A 22192-nucleotide genomic window follows, 5' to 3' on the forward strand; every position below is an offset into this window, starting at 1 on the left:
ACGGATAACCAGAAGTGTAGGACCTTCAATCCTATGAAGTTTTACATTCAGCATGTGTTTTATTGGTCGATATTTCTTTCTGTAGTTTATCTGGGATTCTCGGTTCAGTGTTGCATCAGATGAAACAAGCAAAAACATCTCCTACAAAACAGACAGGCAAACCTAAAACATGGATGGATAAGGTTGTGGACCACAAAGTATCTTCCCAGTGCAGTCTGGAGAAGACTGGTGCAATCAATTTGGGTTTAGAAGATCACTAGCTCTTATTACAGAACTGTAGAAGCATCTCCCAGTGTGGGTGTAGCAAACAGCCATAGCTAAATGGAGATTAAGGCAACGCTGGAAAGACCCCTTGAAGCCCTCTTAGGCTAGTGGGTGATTTTGGATTTAGCAGTGGTAGCAAGATAAAGGCCTTTCTTCCTGCTTAATTGATGGCTGTAATCCATGTGTTGTTTTAAAAGCCTGTCTCGTTGATGTGTGAACACAAACCCCTGTGGATCTGTGCAGAAAGTGGTGATTTAGAGGGCCAAACTGAGGGTTTCCCACTGATTGGGTGAAGCTTTGTAGATTTGGGATCCTCTGAAATGGCTCAGCGGATGACAAAGATGTTGTTGAGGGTGTAAAAGGGTGTACAATTTGTGTCCTTTTTAGACTCCTATAGAAACAGCATCAGGACAACATTCTTAAATACAAGCATTAATGCCCTTCATGCAGATTCTTTGATAATGTCTTGTGTCACTGTATTTCAATTGCAAATAAATAATTTTTGATTTGCACGATTTCTGCCCAATACATTCAAGTCATATTAAACTGTGTTATCATAGCTGTCATGCTATCTTACACCATATAGTACATTGCTGTGACTCTCAGTCCTGCTTTCTACAAATGTTTGACTTTTGAAAGCCCCCTGATATGTTTCCAAATTTCTGTCATTCTATGTCAGTTGCTCCCTTTTCGACCATGCACGGTACATTTTCAGTGGGAATCGAGTTTTTCCATGAGCGTACAATTATACCAGCAGTACTGTGATTAATGTCTAGAGAGGGATAGAGGCTTAATGAGAAGATCACAGTCATCCCTAAAGTTAGGAGGTGCTTGAACTCCTCAAGGCTTTAGCACAAGTTAAGGAAATCTACTCGTGTACCTCTTGGTCTCAGTCAGAATTATAATATCCTTGCGTTGATTGCTATCATGAATCACAAGTTCTGCTTAATCTCTACAAAGTATGTAATTAACCCTGCACCGATTCAAATCACTCATTATATTACCAAAGATAGGATGTTGAAAATAGAGCACGGTGCCTTATTATATCAGGTCTATACCTTTTTCTGACATGCCTTTCAAAAAATACATCATGAAAAATGATTGTTTCTGTGTTGTTTTTATGCACACATGTTGGTTACAGTTCTACAAATATAATACTATGATGCTGCCAGTAACAGTTATGAAGCAATTCAAACTAAATAGAGTGTAAATCAAGCATTAAGTGGCAGATCTTTGCCTATTCTGGCATGTGCAGGTTGTTACATTCATTTGCAAATTCTAATCTAAATGCAAAAAATTAATTACAGCTATTTTTGCCTCTTGAGAAAATGAATGACCTATTGTTGAAAATATGCTACAAAGTGGAGGAGAGAGAGAGAGCAAAACCTGATTAGCATGGACTTGAGAAATGAAAAGTGGGATGGATGGAAACGAGGACAATTGTGACTGTGGGTGGTGATGGTGTCTGTGTGTATCTGTGCAACGGAAAAACACAGATGAGAACGACACCAGTTGAAGACATTCTCATCATGTTTAATGAGCATGTTTGCACTACTTTAATTGCTCGATACATCTTAACTAGACCAGTATCAGCTTTAGTTTCACTCTTCAACTTTTCCAACTAAATTGCATTCAGTGAGGGTTTATGCTTGCTGCATCATATTTAGTTCATTAGTGTGTTAATGTTCTGGAAAAATACTTTAAAAGTTTACCTTTCAAAGTTTTATATGCCCTCCCTTTTTTAACATGAATTGATGTGCCTGACATGTGCTTAGGTTGCAGTGGTTGAACTGAAAATTAGGTGTCTGTAAAAAGAATATTAGTGTTTCAGATTGAGCACATTTTATTCTTAAATGTGCGTGTGCGTGCGTGCGAGGACTCTGCATGCGTAGAACAGAAACGCTTTTAACTTGCAAACCCAAAGCTGAATCACTTTGATGAGCTGCTTTTTTCTCGCCATTGAAGACATAAAGTAACACACAAACAGGTATTCACACGCCTATAAATACACCAAGACACACACGCACATGCACAGTATGAAGCCAATTTGAAAGGTCATGCAAACGGGGGTCATCAATTCCACCCAATATTTACAGATCTGTTTACATTTACATTATGAAGGGGCTATTTCGCTGACATTTGAAGAATTTTAAAAGAGTTGATTTGTTCACACACTTAGACCATGAATGAGTGTGTGTTTATCACGGCCGCCCTGCGGTGGTTTAATCCCTGAAATGACAGAGGCCACTGCCCAAAGCCAGGGCACATCTGAAATCGGCCACCCGGTACTATAGGTTCAGCAACACAGTACTTATAAGTGCTACTGTACCAACAGTTCAAGCGGCGTCAGCCTGAGTACTTATATTACTTAGACAGACTCAAAGCTCACTGAATATTTCTCTCTTTTGTCATTTCAGCTGTCCTTCGCAGCAACAACCCCAGTTCTGGCAGACAAGAAAAAGTATCCCAACTTCTTCCGCACCGTCCCATCAGACAACGCCGTGAACCCAGCGGTAGTGAAGTTTCTCAACTTCTACAACTGGAGCCGTGTGGGAACCCTCACACAGGATGTGCAGAGATTCTCAGAGGTCAGTGTTCCTTGTTCTTTCTTTCAAGAGACTACATTTTGATGTGTAAACTTTTGCATGCGTGAGCTGTTACAGAGAGCATGCACAGCTAATGAGAGCCACTTTTGATGTATTCTGAAGTACAGCTAGTATTTAGATTTCTCTCCATCAAAAGGCACTGCAACCTCAGTTTTCTCTACATAAAGAAACCAGGTGCCTGTTGTGGCGTGTGCTGGGCCGTGATTAGTTCAATCATTGCATTTTGAGGTTTTAAGTCATTGTGGATGTTGTTTTTTTCAAATGAGTAACATAAATTCAAGAATTCAGTATTATTGAAATAATATATTGCTCAATAATTCGTCCTCAGACAAAAATGCAGTATTTGCATGCATTCAATCAATATTAAAACTAGGGTTGGTAATCTAGAGAAACTAGCAAGACTAAGCAAGATTTGAAAAACATATTCAACCGAAAACCGAGCCAACTGTTGCCAACTCTTTCCTAATGAAAGTAGCTAGCAGCACTGACAGCCCATATACCTTCAGGCCTCCTTCCAAAGCCACTCCCCCAAGATTATCATTAAGACCGTAAACAACGAACATGGCTATATTGTGAAGCTGGAAGACTCCGGTGATGCACAATGAGTGCAGGGGCCGACTGCGTGTAGGAAGGCAGTTATGTGAAGGGTAGGTAGCCCGTCCAATCAGTTCATTCTGGTGGAATGAAATGATTGGATGGGATTATTACAAGTCCTACGACAGCAACATATACAGGATCTATTTCTGTTTTTGACAGAGCATTTGGTTTAATGATTGGTGTCGGGATGTAATGATAATTTTAGCAAATATGACAAAATATGACAGGACAATTTTGCATTCTCCAAGAAAAGGTCCTTTCCTCTATTATACTGAGTGTCAGGCAGCCTTTTACATTGAAATAAATAAGAGATATAATAATCCAAATCATTTATAAATATCTTACAAGTTAAAACCATGTCACACCAAAATGGATGGTAACTAGCGAGACAAAATTGTTCCTGTTTGTGGTTAAACAGTAGTGAAACATACACGTGTCATACCTTTACCGAGCATTTTATCACATCAGCGACACAGGAACATTCAGTTAATAAAAACCATGTCAGTGGTATTGAAAGAGAAACACATTGTGAGCTTTTGCCTCGAGGCCCTGGTTGAAAACAATCTCCTCAGCAACTGGGGGTGGGGGGGGAGGGGGCTGGGGCGTGTATAAGAAGTCTCACTACAAATCTCAGAGAGCCCAAATCCCTTTATCTCTCCCCTCCTGAAAGCACCAAGAGGCTTAGGACGGGAGGGAGACGGGCGGCCCGATTCAATCAACCTGCCACGAGATTGGCCTCTAATCCTGATTTACAAATATGCAAGCATCGCTTCCGTACTTTGATTTGTACAATCCTCTGTCAACTTCACAGCACGTCGGTTTTTGGTTCATCTGGAAATCATGGTGGCATGTAGAAAGACAAATGGTTGTTGCAAAATGCAAAATGCTGTTTGGATACTGCCAAAGAAAACAAAATAACAATACAATGCATTATGAGTTTATTTGGTAACCTTCCTATACTGATTGCATTGTTCCATTTAAGAATAATTCTGGTTTATTTCAATCTGGCGTATTCTCCTTAAATGTGGCTATTGTGACTCTATGGGTTGTGCTTCGTTTGCGTCTCCATCTCCACCTCCGTAGAGATTTAGGAAACGACAACCAAACAATGTGTATTTGGGAGCAAGCTGTGATAGCCTCTTATAGCTTTCCAAATAATTGTTTTTTTACATTTATCATTTCAAACTTGTCTCTGATTCGGACTAAAGATGAACCAGAAAGAGGCCGCAGAAGTAGCCATCGTGGCTAACTGCTTATTGATCTACAGATGTGCTGTTTCCCATGAAGAAGAGGTTAATGTTATGTAACGCTTGTTAGGGATTCAGTCAGGGCCATGCACACCACACACACACACCACACACCCATACAGTGTGATGTCATCTGGAACTATCCCCTGTAAGCTAAAGCCAGCTCGTCACCTCTATTGTTAGACGCTATTGAACACACACACACGCAAGCACACACACACACACACACACACACACACACACACACGCACGCACACACGGGTTGGGAGAGTGGGTGGAGGCTAGGCTAGGTATAGCTAGTGTGAGCTAAGGTATAGCTAAGGTGTCTGTCGACATAACAAACACACATATACACGAACACACACACACACACGCAGAGTAATCAACATTATAGAGATTGCCAGACCGACAGGGCTCAATCAGGAACAGAGCAGCCATCATCAGCCAGTCAGATGACAGACCTGAGAACAGGATTAGGACTCTGTCCTCTGCCTGGAACCCTCTGAGCTCAACTGTTTAATTACACTATGCCTGCTGATAAATTTAGGTAAAGTTACTCTCTCAGCAGCCACTCTCTCCGAGGTCCCTTACAATCTAAAAATTGCTTGTTGGTTGCCGTGGTTTATGCATTACACAAGTTTTCTTAAGCCATCAGCAGCTGTTTGTTAGAAATAACCATGTAATGGATAAATTCCTCTGCAGAATGATTCAGTCATGCGATTTGTACAGGGCATGTAAGGCCACGAGAGGAAGCCATTCGAGGGCTTGTCATCAGGTTGTAGCACAACCGTTTGTCACGCTCGTTTGTAGAAGCACATGACTGGCATTATAGTCTGAACTGTAGGATTTACATGGAGATTTATTTGGCAATGTAGCACACAGTATGAGGGACAGATGTGTAAATTGCATGAAAATGTCCCGTCCTGTGTTTTGTCTGTTTGCTGTACATCTGCATTATAAAGTTTCAGGTACATGTGCGCCAGGCTCAGACAGACAGATGTGATGATAAAAGGCACCTGTCTTGTGTCTATGTGTGACACTAATAAACACACGCACATGCAGTCACACCCGTCACTGCAAAGGGCCTTACGCACATGCCTGGAAATGATGTGTTAATTATTTGAGGTCTCACTGTGTCATGCTGGTACCATCTGAATCATCAAAGCTCCTCACTTACTCCGCATGAGGGCACTCACTTTAGTCTGTCTTTCTGTTGGCTGAAGGGTGTGATTGTTATTTTGGGCCATACATTCCAACTTAAACAAACCTCAGTCAAACAAAGGATTAATGAGTCAGGCATAGACACACTCAACTTATCAGCCCCTCTGCCCCTGCTCTCTCCCTGCGACTAGGGCATTCCGCCCTAATCCCCTGTCAAATCGCCTACTGATCAAAACAGAACATGTCATTTGAAGACATTACCCTACCTGTGGTTTTCGTAAATTGTAACATGCATTTTCTATATTTTTAACGATCAATTGAGATACTAAATCGAAGAATGATAATGACAATAATCCTCAGTTGCAGCCCTGCAAAATATGCAATTCGGTCGAGAGGAATTATTGAATGAACTATGGAATCTTTAATGATGACACAAGCCCACTGCTGTACTGCCAATGCATATTAAAAACATCTGCAACTTGAGAACCAAAGCTCTGAAGACAGAGTTTTTCATTTTCAGTCAGTGGAATGAAAGGCAGCATCCAGAGGCATTGAAAGTGTGGGATGATATTTCATTCTGTCATATACACAAACAATCACAGGGTATCCCTCACCTTCAGCTTAACAATTCATCTTCATTTAGTATGTGATGAATGCAAATCTGCATATAAATAAAGTCATATTATGTTGATGTCTTTTCTAGACACCAATGAACTGACAAACATCTAACTGAGTGCATCTGACATTTTGTCATTTTGTCCATCATGTGTGGGTGTGTACTTACATATTTGTGTGTACATGTGTGTCTGCATGCACGCATGCCCAGAAGTGCAGTAGGATTATTTGTCTTCTGTATTTGCTGCTGGGGATTCCCAGGCTGCCCAGCCAATCGAGGATGTTTTTGTTATGCAGGAAAAGCTGCTCACTTTTTTCCCCTCAATCCATGTCCCCCTCCCTTCCAACCCCTCCTCCCTCGCTCTATCTAACACACTCACTCCACCAGAACACAAATGCATTTGTTTATTTCTATCTCAGTGGCGGAAATGCGAAATCAAACGACGACACTAAAATCCTCTTGTGACAAAGGCTTTTGACATGAATGGCTTTGTGTGTCAACCTTTGTGATGTGGTGCATGTTTACGTGTCTGCCTGTCAGTATGTCTTGTCTTGTATGTGATTGCGAGTTGTTATTCCATTCACCTGTGCGCTCGCTCCAACACACCTCTTCAAACGCCAAACTAACCCGCTGCAACCCTCTATTGTCCATGCTAGTTTCTATTTAGCATTGCAGCAGCCAAGCCTTTCAGATCAACGCTCAGCACAACAGGACTTTGTACCTTGTCCAGACCACCACGCCAATTGTTCCTCGAGTGCAAAACCTGGTTGTATTGATCCACTCCAGCCTCTCTTGTTGTTTCAGCTCAGCGAGCGGTGCATTGGAGGGAATGTCTGTACAGGATTGAGTCATGTACAGAGTGAAGGGGGGCAGACAATTATGACATTTAGAGACATGAGGGAAATAAAGGTGTAGTTCAATTTCATTGATTTGATTGCAGCCATCTTCTAGTCTATTGCATGAAATAGTTGTAATGGCGTATTTTAACAGTAACAAAAGAAAGCGGTGGTGGATTTAATGGTAGTGATAGCAGTCATGGACTATATAATTGGGAATGCTTACTGCTGTAACTTTGTTCACACTACTTCGATGTGCTGTAGCTATTTGTGAAGTGGTACACCTGAAATCCATCTTTTAAATATGAAACACTTACACCATGTAGGCCTAAAACTGAAGCTTGTAGTTTTTGTATTGAAAGAGAACATGGCTTTGGTCAGGTTGAATCTAAAGTTGATCGCAATAATCCTAACTTTTAACAGCACAGACCACAGTAAAATTGTCCATAGAAAATAAACCACTCATTCACCATAATCCACTCTGCTTTCCACTGCAGTATATTCCACAGTTTTATTTTTGTCTAAATAGGGCTAAATGAATAAATATGTTTGCCAGTCAGGATGTTGCTCTCCATTTGTCTCTGGAACTAGTGGAAGTATATGCTGGAGGAGGAATGGTTTGTAAAGTTTCCATGGAGGTTTTGATGCCTTTGTTCTGAGATGATAACCTGTCATTATAAATATTATAAATTCAGGCTGATCCAACCCTCCATTATCTTTCAATGAGGAAATTTCAAGCTAAACATGGATTTTGGATGAAGTCCAACTCAAAGAACAGTGTTTCTATGTATAAAACTAATTCCATTCATAGCCATGGCAGTCCCCAATATGTATTTGAAGCAATATAGGAAACATAAATATGGAAACAACCAATGGCACACGTACGATTACAGACAAATGTAGGGCAAACACACAGGGCCTTCAACTGTTACATGTTGTCTCATTGATGCCCATTTGAGCGCACACCCTCTCTGATGTCTCATCATGGCCCCTAATGCCAAACTCTCGGATGAAGGTGGAGAGGCCGATGGCTGCAGGGCATGGCCGGAGGACATCAGAAAAAAAAGGCCAAAGAGAGAGGACAAGATGTCAACAGTAAACCTCAGTTTGACGTTTTGACGACACAGGCGTAACATTTATAATGTTTGCTTTCCATGGAGTTGATCCCATGCCAGGGCCCTGATATTGTGCATGCTGGCTCATTGTCCTGCCTTACTAGAGCACCTAAATGGAACAGAGCTATCATTAATGGTATCAGTTACAATTGTGCTTTTCCTTCTATGACAAGTCAAAATGTCTGCGGTGAAAAAAAGGCCTTTTCTAAAACTGTAGTTTGAGGAGGGAAGCCAGAGGGATGAATCCTAGTATGTGTGTTTGTTAGGGGAGAGAAAGCGAGAGACAGTTTGATAAACCACATCAAGCTCGCCATCACTGTGGGGTACTTGCTCCATTCTCCTTTTTCTCTGATCCCATTACCCAGCATTCCACTGAACCAATACATCAAAGCAGATGTTCAGTTGCTGCAGATACATTTACAGTACTGTACATTTGTCTTATCTTTTATAAATATATCATTTTCTTTTACCAGTTGAGACAATGCAATGCATAAAATTGTGCTTTCTTGTGTCATTCTGAAAAAAACAAACACATATATGTTTGACAGATGTTACAATCCACATTGAACAGAGAGAGTTAAATCATAATGATGACGTTTTTGATGTCTTCCGTAGCAATATGTCTGTCATGCTGTGATGTTAAGATGCTTGTGTTTCTGTCTTTCCACTCACAATTTAAGATACAGCATTCAGACACAAGCTCGAAACATTAAATAGCCTGCATCTATCTATCTTGTTTTGTACATACTGTATACACATTACTGTATATACATTGTATACAGATATAAGATCTAAAAACTTGAAGTATTATTGTTAAGAGGTGTATGGGAAATTGTCAGCAAGATATCCTGTGATGGTTTTGTTTGAAAAATGTATTCAAACATTTTTGTTTTGAACAAAAGGGTTCTACTTATATTTCAAGATCATAGTCGGAGTTAAATTAAGTAAGCAGAAATATATATGCTTATTTAATCAATCATACTCTATTAGCTTTTACTTCAACCTCATCGATTGTTTCTCGTGGAGTTTACAGCTACTGGAAGTAAGTTGATTATCTAAAGCTCATCAATGGATTCACGCATTTGTTTTGAATGGCAATCTTTTTGATTACATGAATGTTTTTTCCCTGCATTTCCCCCACTTTATCCTCAATTGTGAATGGCCAGTTATGAATCAAAAAATAATGTCAATCCATGTGACAAGGAACGTGTAGGACAGTTGTCTTTTTAGACGACAACCAGGAAGTTCCCGGGGGAGTGTCACCCATAAAGGTTCATACCGTGAACAGAGCAATGAACAAATTACATGGTAAATTATCAACGCCTTCTCTCTCTCTCTCTCTCTCTCTCTCTCTCTCTCTCTCTCTCTCTCCCCCCCCCGCCTCTTTTAGGTGAGGAATGATCTAACTAATGAGCTGGAGAAAGCAGACATTCAGATTGCAGATACAGAAAGTTTTTCCAATGACCCTTGTGTCAATGTCAAGAAGCTCAAGGTAAGTCATCATTCCTGAACAATTCAAACTACGAATAAAAAAGTCACATGATTCAAGGTTTATTCGGATGAAAGAGATGAAGAGAGTCACAATTCTACTTGTTTCTTTAATACTGTATTTGTGTATGAGTTGATGCCATCCAAAGTCAATCTTGGACAATGAATACGTTGTCAGAGAATTGTCCATCTTTGACTGTATAGAGCAGGGCAGCTTAACAAGGACACTGTATTGGCTGGTACACATGCATACAGGGTTTATTTTTTCTTCTTCTTCTCTCTTTTAACATTTAATGAGACAGGACAGAAGTAGACCATTATTGGGCCAATATTGAGATGTTAGACCTACATATCTTCAGCCATTTATTCCTTGTACTAACATGCATGGTTGATCAGATCATTGCTTTGATGTAGCAAAAATGCAAAAGAATCAGATGTAAATGCAGTCAAGTTTGAAGGCTAAATTATCCAAACTCTCTCCACAGGCAGACAGTGTTGCTTCTGGCCTCAGTTGTATTTGAACAATGAGTCAGTGCCGCATATTGTTTACAGCTGAAAATGTTGTCAATGGAAGTAAATCAAATACATGACCCGGTGTCTGGTGCAGCTTTACTGGCAACATACAAGGTTTCAGTGTAAAGGAGTCTAAATATATTTGTTCATAGGAAGTTACGTAGCACAGTGAGAGAAAAGATGTAAGAAGCGAAGAAAGCAGAGTTGGAGAAAGAAAAAAAGTGGAAGATATGACGTATGCAACATGGAGCAGGTTGAAAGAAATGCAACAGAGAGGTGATAAGACAGAGGGATAGAGAAGGAACGGCGAGATAAGCTGTCTTTCCCAAAATATATGTGTAACTCTAAATGTTGAGGGCTGACATTGTAAGCTGACACCATCCTTCCTTGATCAACTCTAAATATTCAAATCACAGTGTTGCCTCGAAAGCTTTTCAGAACGTTTGGAGAGGGTGGGCGGGGGCCACTCTGACACCCTAATGGTCCGTTTCCCTCTCTTCTCGCAATAGCAGTTTTCTGTCTCCCTGACAGCTACGTAATATGATGAGGTAGAGGGTGACACAGATTCCGTTGTGAAGCCTGTTCTTTTTTGTTTCTCTGTTGTGTGATTGTATATGTCCGACTGTGTGTGTGTGGGGGGGATAAGGGGGCCATGGCGTCACTGTGTGATCCACAAATAGAGCACTTACATCTGTGATCCAGCTGGAATATTCAAAAAGCAGACAGGCATTTCTGCTGCGAGGTATCGAAGCAGCCTTCAACATTTCTTCGTCGATTTCTGCTTTTTCATCTTCATCTCTTCTTCTCTCCTGTTACTGGACAGGCTGACGAAACAACATCAGAAAACAAAGGCAGGCCTACACATGAAACCCCCATACGTACCTTCTAATTTTACCCACAATCAAGTTTTTTTTCTTCTTCTAATTGAACATTAAAATAACAATGATAGCATACATTTTATAGACCAGGGCTTTTCAACATTTTTGGTGACTGAAGGTCAATTAAGGGAGCTTGCATTCGATAGAGGGCCACATGAGAATAAATGTCCTGAAATCTAAATTAAGTCCAAAACACTTTATTATTTATCATGATTGAATTATTCATCATGCATTCAGGACTCTTACCCCGCAGATATGACGTAGGAAAGGTCCATTTCTTTTTAAACATTTTTTTGTCTCACTGATGCAGCAATTTTGGCATGACAAAGGACCATACATACATGTATAACTTTCAATATTATTCTCAAATATTGTTCTTATGTAAAACTTTAACTTATCCTTTGCTTAATACATAATTTGAAAAGCAGCTATTTCCAATTTCAGAATTCAGTGTTCCCCTTGGGTTGTGAATGTATTTGTGGTGGTCTGAGCACACATATCCACCTTACCTCTTTAGCCCTGTTGGTACTGTTTATTGGCCATGATTTAAACATATAATAAACTAATAGACTCCCGGTTGTAAACAAAACTTGTCTTTAATACAGAATGAGTTTTGCTTGCTGCATTGTCTTGTGGGAATGAAAAGAAAGAGGACAAGGCTCAAGACAAATGGTTTGCACAGATATTATCATTATAAGTTTGTCCATTTCATATTATCTGTTATTGATAATATCATCAGAGCTGCAGTTCCTGTAATCTGCAGTGTTTTTCTCTGATGAAGCACCTCTGCTTGTCCAAATCCCTAAATCCCACCAGGTTCCAGGAAGAATCTCTCACTGTTAAAACAGAAAACACGGTCCTCCTTCCACCATATTCTAGATGTGAAACTCCAACGGTTAGCAGACTGTGTTTGAGTTTGTTGACAAGGTCAGAAATGCTCAGATATTATGACGCATACTGACAAACTTTTATTTTAAAGGCCAGTTCAGATAATAATGCCACATATGTGTTCATAACAGTATGTATAACATGTATTGCTCACATGTTATACATCAATTAGCGATCAAACACAAATCTGTATGCACAGAAATCATTACAAACAGACATGAGGGGAGATGGTTTAGGTTTAGTGTGGAAGTAGCAACACATTGCCAGTCTACAAATCCCATCTCCCATAAGCTCATAAAAACGACCATCATTAGTATGTGTGTGTGTGTGTGCGCCTAATAAGCCTTAACAGTGCCTGATCGGGCTTATAAGGAACAGTATTACTGAAACCATTATCACGTATAAATCACCATCATAAAGTTACAAACAACCCTGTCACGGGTAAAGCAGGCAAGGCTGCCCTTAACACTACCCTCTTTGAAAGCAATTATTGTTATAGTTATATAAAAGCTCAAGCAACAAGGGTGATGTGGAGCCCTGTAGTGACCTAGTCCATCTAGATAAACAAACACAACACACTCACTCATGCCCTTGCACACCATACACAGTCTTTTCATGTTTTTGCCAGGCAGGCCAGAATTTATACTGATATTGTGGTCCTACGCCGTGGCTGGAGTCATTTGGGTTAAGTGCCTTTCCTCCAGTGTAGGGCAGTGTTATTGAGCAGCCAATTGCACTTTACACACACACACACACACACACACACACACACACACACACCCACACACACACACACACCACTTAGGGCTTCTTACAAAAGACCCCTTTAAATGTCTCAGAATGCTTTCTGGCTTTAATAAGAAACCACAAAAGAAGCCTTTAGATTGAACTGCTCAGCTTTCTGAAAGTTTTCATATCTTTAGTGTGTGTGTGTCTCCCATATGCAATGCTAGAACCTATATAGATAATTCTGTTTTGAAAGAAATCTTAGGGTTGCAGGTAGCACATTAGCATCTATCAGACCAACAGAAAGATAGATATCCACCTATTCATCCGTCATCATATATCTAACTAATCTTTCTGATTTCTCTATATAATATATATCCAGTACATCCAATCTATTTAGAGGAATAACTACATTGTTTGGCTGTTGGGTAGCTCCTTGTGTGTCTAATCGCCTAGAGGAATTGGATTTAAAATGACAGTGATTGGTTGCCCCCTCTGATTTGTGGATGCATGACATATGGTAGTGCTTGCCTGAGGGAAGATGACTTCATGAACTGTATTCGTAATGGCTTCTCATTATCCAGAATAAAGGCAGAACACTATACAGTAGGTTCATTGAAAATACAGCTGGTGTGTTTATTAGACAACTGTCGGTGAGTAATACCAAAATGTTAAAGTAGGTCCACCATTAAATTCTATGTTTTCAGATTTCCTTTTTTGTTGTTAAATTGCTTCTAGATTTGGTGTCTTTCTGTATGAAGTGCCGTGGTTGAATAAGGGCTTTATGATAGACTTTTCTCCATCCATCACACATCACCTCTAGCTTTGTTGAGCATATGTTGATTCATCAAACCTGTGTCAGTATTATTGGATTAGCTTTGGGGCAATGTTGCACTGTAATGTGTGCGTTTGTCACCATCCACTTGTGTGAACATGTGTTCATACAGGCCTGTGCTTGTGTTTGTACAGTACTATACATACGCATGTGCACACTCAATTATTTTGTTGGTCCCAGAGTCTGATTTTTTTTTTTCCCAACATGAAACATGCTGCACTTCCACCCGGGCAATCTGAATTATTTACAGAGTCAATCATCAGGCAGTGTGCTCTCCGAATCTCCATGTATATCTGTGCTGGTTGGCAAATAAAGCAGTTCTGCTCCCTGACACTTATGTCTCTGTTGTTATGGATCGACATTTTGCGACTCAGCCACTGCTTCAGTGATGCAGTACAAGCCATTTCAAATATATGCTTTATATTTACTGTAGAAATCTGTGTGAGCATGGTGCTCATATTTGCCATTTTAGTCATGAAGTGTTATTCTTTATTTTTTCAGGACAACGATGTTAGAATAATCATCGGCCAGTTTGACGAGAACCTGGCATCCAAAGTCTTCTGCTGCGTAAGTCCTTAGTCTAAATTCAGTTATAAGTGAAAGCTGTCAGATATCTTGCCAAGTAATTCAAATCTTGTTTGGTGTACAATTGGTTCAGTGATTGCGGTTACATAATTTGGCTTTATATGGTTTTGGCTCATGTGCAATGTTTTGCTCTTGTTGCTTAGTTCATGATTTCAGTATTCTCAGTTTTCTAGCAGCTCACATAATAGTAATTACACAAAAGTTCATCTCCATATATTATACTGTATCTCCTGCTGTTATATTGCCTCAACTTCCAGTCTTTTTTCTACCCCTTCCCAGGCATATAATCTTAACATGTTTGGCAGTAAATACCAGTGGATTATCCCCGGCTGGTACCAGGGCAACTGGTGGGAGCAAGCCAACAGCACCAACTGCACCACCAAGAAGCTGCTCACAGCCATGGAGGGATACATCAGTGTGGACTTTGAGCCACTCAGTGCTCGCCAGATTAAGGGCATCTCTGGCAGGGTGAGTGACACCCACTGTTATACTTCACAGGAGTGTTGTGTTAAGTAATTCAATGTGTCATTAAATGTTATGTCAGTTTAAATAAAACAAAGGGAAAAAAATATACAGTACCAAGAAGGTGATCTTCTACAACAAGTTTTTTCTGTGTCTGAATATATAATATATCGCAAGCATATATACCATTTCCACAAAAAGACACTTTAGATGCATGTTTTTAAACCAGAGATCAATCTTGGGATTTATTTTCACACTGCATTACCCTGTACCGTAGCATTGATGCTAAAACAGCATTTCCAGTAACTCTCAGGGTTCCCATGCGTCCTGGAAAACAAATTTTCCAATCTTTGAAAACTCATAGAAAATGAGAGAAAATTATCCTAAAATGTCATGTAAAATCTTGTGTTGTTCTGGAAAATTATTTCAAAATTCTCTCATTTACCTTTAGCTGAGAATGAACGAGTAGTGTATTATATCAGAGCTCCCCACACGGATAACAATGCCATCTGAAAAGACAAAGTAATGTTCAAGATCGTAGTATTGACGGGAGTATTTTGAATAGGAAGCTCTCGGTTATGTTGTGATAAACGCAGACATTACACAATGTTGCTTTCTTCCCAGCTTGTTTTAAATGACTAAATTGGTTGGCATGTTTGGCTTAGTTGCTAAAATTGATGTGCTTGCTGGTTTTGCCTGCAAAAGTATAAGGTTTGTGATTAGATTCTGGCTTGGAGCAATGGTTTCAAATGTGTGTTAAGAGAGTTGAATAATAATGAATGGTAAGCCAGGGCGAAAACAATAAATGGGAGCTCAAAACACAGGCTGGATACAGGACTATTTTACTTAATTTGTAGTATTGTCTCCTCAAACGCATTGCTGCTTTTTTAATGTAAAATGAACCATAACATGACATGAAATGTTTATCTTTTATAGTGGTAGCTTCACAATAAAGCTGTACATCTACCGGCATGGTTGCATTACATTCTGATCATTTCTAAGCATGTTAAAGACTATTTCATAGATGAGTCATAGCCATAGATTGCACGTCTTTTAAATTAGACTTCTACAGCGAGGAACACATTAATGTATGCCGTGATCCTTGTCTGTCATACCAGCTAGATCACTGAAAATGTCCAAGAAAAATCCTGGAAAATGATAATAAAAGAGTGGGAACTCTGACTTTGCATCAGTTTGGAGATGCACATTTTCTCTTTCTAATCTCTTTTTTTTACCTGTCTTTCAGACCCCTAAGGACTACGAGAGGGAGTACAGCCGAGAGCTTCAGCAGAAAGGTGTGGAGGCCAGCAAGTTTCATGGCTTTGCCTACGATGGGATGTGGGTCATTGCTAAAACCTTGACTCGAGTGATGGAACTGCTCCGGGTAAAAAAACGGCAGAACACCTACCATAACTTCACTGTGGATGACCGCGAAGTGGGAAAAATGGTGCTGGACGTCATGAATGAGACCAACTTCTTTGGTGTTACAGTAAGTGAAGCAGCAAATTGCTAATTTTTTGTTTTTTAAATATGGACATAATGTATAAATATGGCACAGTCTGACATGTTGGTAGTTAAATAGGTTTCTCTTCCTTCACTCACTAAAAAAATGTAAACTGAGCAAGCAGAGCTCCTATTGTCTACACAAGGATACTCCCCAGACACTATACTGTACATCTACATTTACATGTGCATGCAAGAAAAATGTTTTTTGTTAATATTGACGAGGGATATATACGGTACAGTGAGGGAAAAGAAGAAAGACACTCATTCAGTCAGTACATACAAGATCAAAAACATGGTTTAAAGCCACACAATCAAAACACCACATAAAATGTTACCACTGATGAAGGACATCCATCTGTGTCTATGCCTATAAACTATATATGTTCTATGTTTGTACAGTATGGAGTTGGCAAAATCAAAATCAAGAAACGCATAGAGGCATCAATTACTGCTCTGTAAGGCTGGAAGCTTGTTTGCAGAGAAGGTTACTTAGCTATCCTTGTCTCTGGATGACGCCTAAAGTGGTGTCATTTGGTGCTGCCGACTCACTCCAATGCATTCAAGATTGATCCTGGTGGCTATGCTATCTACAGGCTGTATGTATGTGTGTGTGTGTGCGCGCGCCTGTGCATGTGCTCACTCTTGCTGCTGTATTGAGCTGTTAGAGGAGATCTCCTGTTTCTGTGTAAAGGACACTCCCATTATTTGAGGATACCATGCTGCTACCCGCCTAGACAGCCAGTAGGCATGCAGGGCATTACTCATATCATATTCACAACTGTTTTCAAACAAATGGCCAAAAAAGGAGGAGAAAAGAGAGAAAGATTGGCTATACTGGAATATTAGGGAGGTAATAAACACTTACTAAATGTAGAAAGGTGAGAGACTGAAGTCAGGGTGGAACACAAGAGAGAAATGGATATAATATGATATAAATACAGATACAGTGTAGTTTTCAACAGAACAAAAGAGAAGAAAAGAAAGAGAAAACAGCCTTGAGAAAATCAGTACAAGAACTGACTGATGTTATTGTGAACTCCTCTTTGGCTAGTGTCCCTAGAGGTGTATGTGTGTTGCAGAACTCTACCTAATCCTTCGGGTCGTCATTCCTCACCCCTCTACTCAAGACTCTCAGACCAGGGCTGCTGATTAGGACCAGGCTGACATTGAGTCTTTCCTCAGAGACTCGGGGATGCAAAGCCGTGCAGGAATATTGATGGCCATGTAGCATTTCATCCACGTTTTACTCGCGTCACACAAATGGATAATGAAGTCCTGTTAGGTTGGTTGGATAGAATAGCAATCCTCTTCTCTCCGGTCCTTAATATTAGTATTGACTCATATTGATTCTACACATGTTGCCATCAGTGGTGAAAGAAGTCCTTTACTTGAGTTTACTGATGATACCACAGTGTTTAAATACTTCATTAGAAGTAAAAGTCCTGCATTCAGATTTTAAACAAGACAGTGAGAGTGTTGATTTTGAGAGTTTAGCTTTACGTAACAACAAGAAGTAATGGGAAATGGACATGGTGGTAATTTGACAGTAAATCTGATTGCTCTTGTTTTGCTGAGGTCCTAAAAAAAAATCTAAATTCTCATTATAATGATGCGTTTGTTTTTTACAACCACAATCCTGATTGGTATGAAAAAAAATCTGAGATAGAATCGTGTGCATGTGGTAAACAATACGTGGTATAAATACAGCGGCATTGCAAAATAATTAAATGCATCTTTGTGCCCAAAGATTTGACATCTGTTCACTATTGAAGTTGCTCTTTTAGGAGATACATGAAATGAGATCAAAAGTGTTCCCTGTATGTAGCACACCTAGTACATAGACACTTCCACCCATGCATGACCAACAAAGACATAGGAAGGCAATTTCCCTTCCACACTGCATACATCTTTTATGCTATTTTCGTATTCAGATTTCAAAAGGGGCTATTACACAACTCATTCGGTTTGCTTGTGAATTGCAATGACTCCTACTGGGTTTCCAATACAATAAATCCATGTGTAGTGGAATTGCTGCTTGCCCTTGGTTTAAATGTGTGCATGCGTGCTTGGTAATATGGGATCACACCTTGACATGAGCCTCGTGTCTCTCCTGTTGTCACGATTTTACGCCGTGTGTTTGCTGTGTAAACACACAGGTCTCATGGGACCAAACCATGTCCATTCTGCACTGATCTCAGTCCTGCTGCTGAATTCTTAACAGCCGCAGCAGGAGAGTGATCATGGAGGGCTTCACAGTATTGATCTGGCTGCTGTCAGGGCCATAGAGAAAAAGGCTGACATTAGCTGGGAGAGACTTTCAGGGCACAGAGAGTGCAGATAGCTGCTAGAACCACAGGATGATGTACACTGGAATGTACCCCGGAGGGCTGATGGGAAGAGAAACAGCATATTGTGCGGGAAAATGTTTGCGTTGCTGTTTTTAAAAAATAAACTGTGGTCAGTGGTCATCGTGTTGGTATCAGTGTCTTTCTGGGTAATGGTGAGTAGCACAACCCGAGGCTTGACAGTCATCTCAAACAGCCACACGGAGGTAAAACAGAGGGGGGAGAGTAACGTGCATTTGTTTTTCACTATTAATGTGTGTGTATGCGTGTGCATCACAGTTACATTCACATTGACAGGGTTTCCAACTCAAACCCTGAAAGCCCGGAGGATGTCACACCCGCAGCCCACAGACTGACATTTCATTTGACCTCGGCACACCTGTCACTGACAGTATTCTCACCTCCTCAGCCAAAGTGAGATACCTGGCCGCCTCCACCGTCTCACCTCAGAAAGTCACACACACACATGCATGCACGCCTAGACACAGTGATTGCTCTATCAGCCAACATTGTGACTCAGGTCTGAACATCCTTTGAATAGTAGACAAGCGACACCTGTCTGGGTCAATACACTCCAGTGAGGTTGCCTGAGTTGCAGAGGAGCATAATATCTTGTAGAAAGAGGGCTTTACAGTAGCTCCTTTGAATATTGGTCATAGGAGGTTAATTTAATCTGTGTCGCACAGACATTTATTTGCAATTAAGAATGTAAGAGTGAGTGCCTCTGCATATGTTTGATATACTTTGCATATTCTCCAAACCGTGTATACACTTGAGAGAACAAATTGGGGGCTGTTAAAATAACTACACGCCATTTCATTAAGGTTTGTGTTAGCTCCCCTTTTGCTGATGTGAAGGGCAATTATGGCGGCAATGCTAATGCATAGCGAGAGCATTATGATGAAGCTAGCTACTCTAGAAACCTTGACACATACGCTCACAGTCATCAAGTCAAGTTGCCCTATTTTCATCCCACATTGTCTGACCCTGTTTACGCACCACAGTTATCTGAATGTAATATCTAATGAGCTGAACCAGGGTGCACTGCACTGTCCTACTTATACTACAGGCATAATCGCATAGCATATTGTAGTAAAGAGCAGTGTGTGACGAAAGGAAACTTGTTAGTGTTGACAAGTCAGATTGACACTGGGGTGTGAAATTGTTAGCAGAGGATCTGGCTGTATATCACCAGGGTAAAGGCAGCACTGGATGCCCTGTGTCTCAGAAGTAGCTTGTTCTGCTCACACAAATGCATCATCAGGGATAGGGCCACATGCATGCACATACGCATAATGTGACAACATATTAAGTGCATGCACACTGACATCAAAGATGACGCACAAAGCCTGGGATTCAAACAGAGGGGTGGGATCCTGCTCTGCTACTTCAAAGCGTGCCATCTTTTTGAGGCAAAATTGGCTCTCCAGCTTCCTTCCCCACATTCCCCCCTCAGCTGTCTTTTAATCAGCTAATGCAAATGCTCCATCTCTAAATATATCTCTATCTGTCTATCTATCTATCTGTTTATCTGTCTATCTGTCTATCTATCTATCTGTCTGTCTGTCCCACTCTCCACTCTCACCTGTTTTGTTAGCCAGACAGTAATATGTGAGCCCAGTTAAATGTGTAATTATGGAGCTCTGTTAGCAGATGGTTGGCTGAATTAATTGAACAGTCTTGGTAGATGAAGAGGGAGAGAGAGATAAAGAGACAGGGGGGAAGGAGAAAATAGAACAAGAGAGAGGAAGACTGAGAATACATGGGAGAGATAAGGCGACAGAAGCCAAATTGATTTGAATATGTCTCACAATATTGCCACAAAGTTGAATTGCTTTTGTCTACCTTGTCTGCGTTTGGCAGACGCTGCCTGGCTTGAAATTGCTGTCTCGTTCCTGTTGAGTTCAAATCAAAGACGTCCAATTGTTTTTTCTATCGGGTGGTTGATTGACCGAAAAAAATTAATATTTTTGTGGAGAAATTCACGTTGACCAAACAAATCGTCACTACATTTACTGACCACTACACACTTTTCTGAAGCCAAATGTGAGTCTCACAGTTGCCTTTTAAAGACTCATATCTGTACAAATGCTATGTGAGCAAACATAATGTTAAATCAAGCAGCCTTGCTGACCTGACATGGTTCCAAAGATATTAGCAAAAGAATTTGCTCAAAGATAATTTTGTTTTACCTCCTATGAACAGATCAATCTTGGCAACTTCTAATCAAATGAGATGCAGTGTGTGCAGGAGCCAAGACTCTGCCCTTTGTCTGACTCCTAGAATCAGGAAACTAAAGTTTCTACTGAAATTCACTGAACTGCTGACGCTGCATATTCTTCAGCAGAATAAAATGTTTTACCACTTAAAATATATTTTAAGTTATAGAATGTGTGTTTCCAATGTTTTACGTGTTTGGTTTTTTTTTCCTTCTTTTTAGGGCCAAGTCATGTTTCGGAACGGAGAGAGGATGGGCACAATCAAATTTAACCAGTTCCAAGGTATGAGTGACACTAATACTACTCTACTCCTCACATTAACCTGTCTTCATTTTCTGTTCTGGTTTTGCTAAGTCAGTTGTATATATTGTTTTTAAAGCTTTACCTTTTGATCAATCTATCAATCTTAAAGAACTTTGTTTTGCCGCCTCCGGCCATCCACACTTGCTCTTGAGACTCCACTGAGTTGGAGTTAGAATTAGTTCTACAATTTGTTTGAATTCCAGCCACTGCACACATCTGTGTTCAATAAAACCTGCAATTGTTTCAGAAATGTTGCAGGATTACCAGAGTTTTTGGAAAGCCACTTACAATTTTTCTCGAGCCAGAAGGCTGCCACGGTTGATGTACCCAGTGCCGATAATGGATCCTGACCAATACAGCTTAGGAAAAGCTTGCAGCAGGGTCATACAGTATACACAGGAAAGGGAGGCTGAAGGATTTCACAGTTTTCAAGTCAGAAGCTTTGTACTCACATTTATCTCATTAGTTGTTTTTCTAGAGAGGTTAGTCATTATTCGCTTGACTGCAAGGGTTGTTTGTCAGAAAAATATGAAAGATTTTAGACTTTTCACTTAAAATCCCCACAAGTCTTTATGTAAGGAGTTGCCCGACTCTCTGTGTCTGTGTGGGGGCAGGTTAGGTGAATCTAAAACTTGAAAGCATAAGGCCCATGGTGCTTTACTGTGCTTGATCTCCTCCGTGGTGACAGGATTTATCTCTGGACTGTCAAAGTTTGTACATAAAAATATACTCTATGTCCTCGTAGCATCATCCTGAGGTGATTTTTGAGCCAGCAGGGCCTGCTGAGTGGGAGAATAACCAAGAGATTGCATCTTGATGCAGGGGATTCCCAGCTCCCAGGCTCCCCAGACTGTATGTAGCACACTGCATGGTGCTGTTCAGTCCTCTCTGCCTAACCATCTTATCTTCCCCAGTGCAGAGGGACTTGATCCCTCTGGCTGCATACATCACACTCTGTGTGTGTGTGTGTGTGTGTGTGTGTGTGTGTGTGTGTGTGTGTGT

The 22192-nt window shown here is 40.4% G+C and overlaps 1 protein-coding gene across 1 annotated transcript in view; it reads left to right on the forward strand.

The window, feature by feature from the left end:
* Nucleotides 1–22192, forward strand: part of gabbr2 (gamma-aminobutyric acid (GABA) B receptor, 2) — a 155535-nt gene that overhangs the window by 76915 nt on the left and 56428 nt on the right. Inside the window, exons 3-8 of the mRNA XM_031853813.1 lie at nucleotides 2682–2852; nucleotides 9833–9934; nucleotides 14272–14337; nucleotides 14635–14823; nucleotides 16064–16306; nucleotides 21109–21169. Coding sequence (XP_031709673.1) covers nucleotides 2682–2852; nucleotides 9833–9934; nucleotides 14272–14337; nucleotides 14635–14823; nucleotides 16064–16306; nucleotides 21109–21169 — 832 coding nt within the window. The remainder of the gene's footprint in view (nucleotides 1–2681; nucleotides 2853–9832; nucleotides 9935–14271; nucleotides 14338–14634; nucleotides 14824–16063; nucleotides 16307–21108; nucleotides 21170–22192) is intronic.

Source organism: Anarrhichthys ocellatus, unplaced genomic scaffold, assembly GCF_004355925.1.
Source record: "Anarrhichthys ocellatus isolate YVR2014 unplaced genomic scaffold, GSC_Weel_1.0 scaffold14, whole genome shotgun sequence".
Classification (NCBI taxonomy): domain Eukaryota; kingdom Metazoa; phylum Chordata; class Actinopteri; order Perciformes; family Anarhichadidae; genus Anarrhichthys; species Anarrhichthys ocellatus.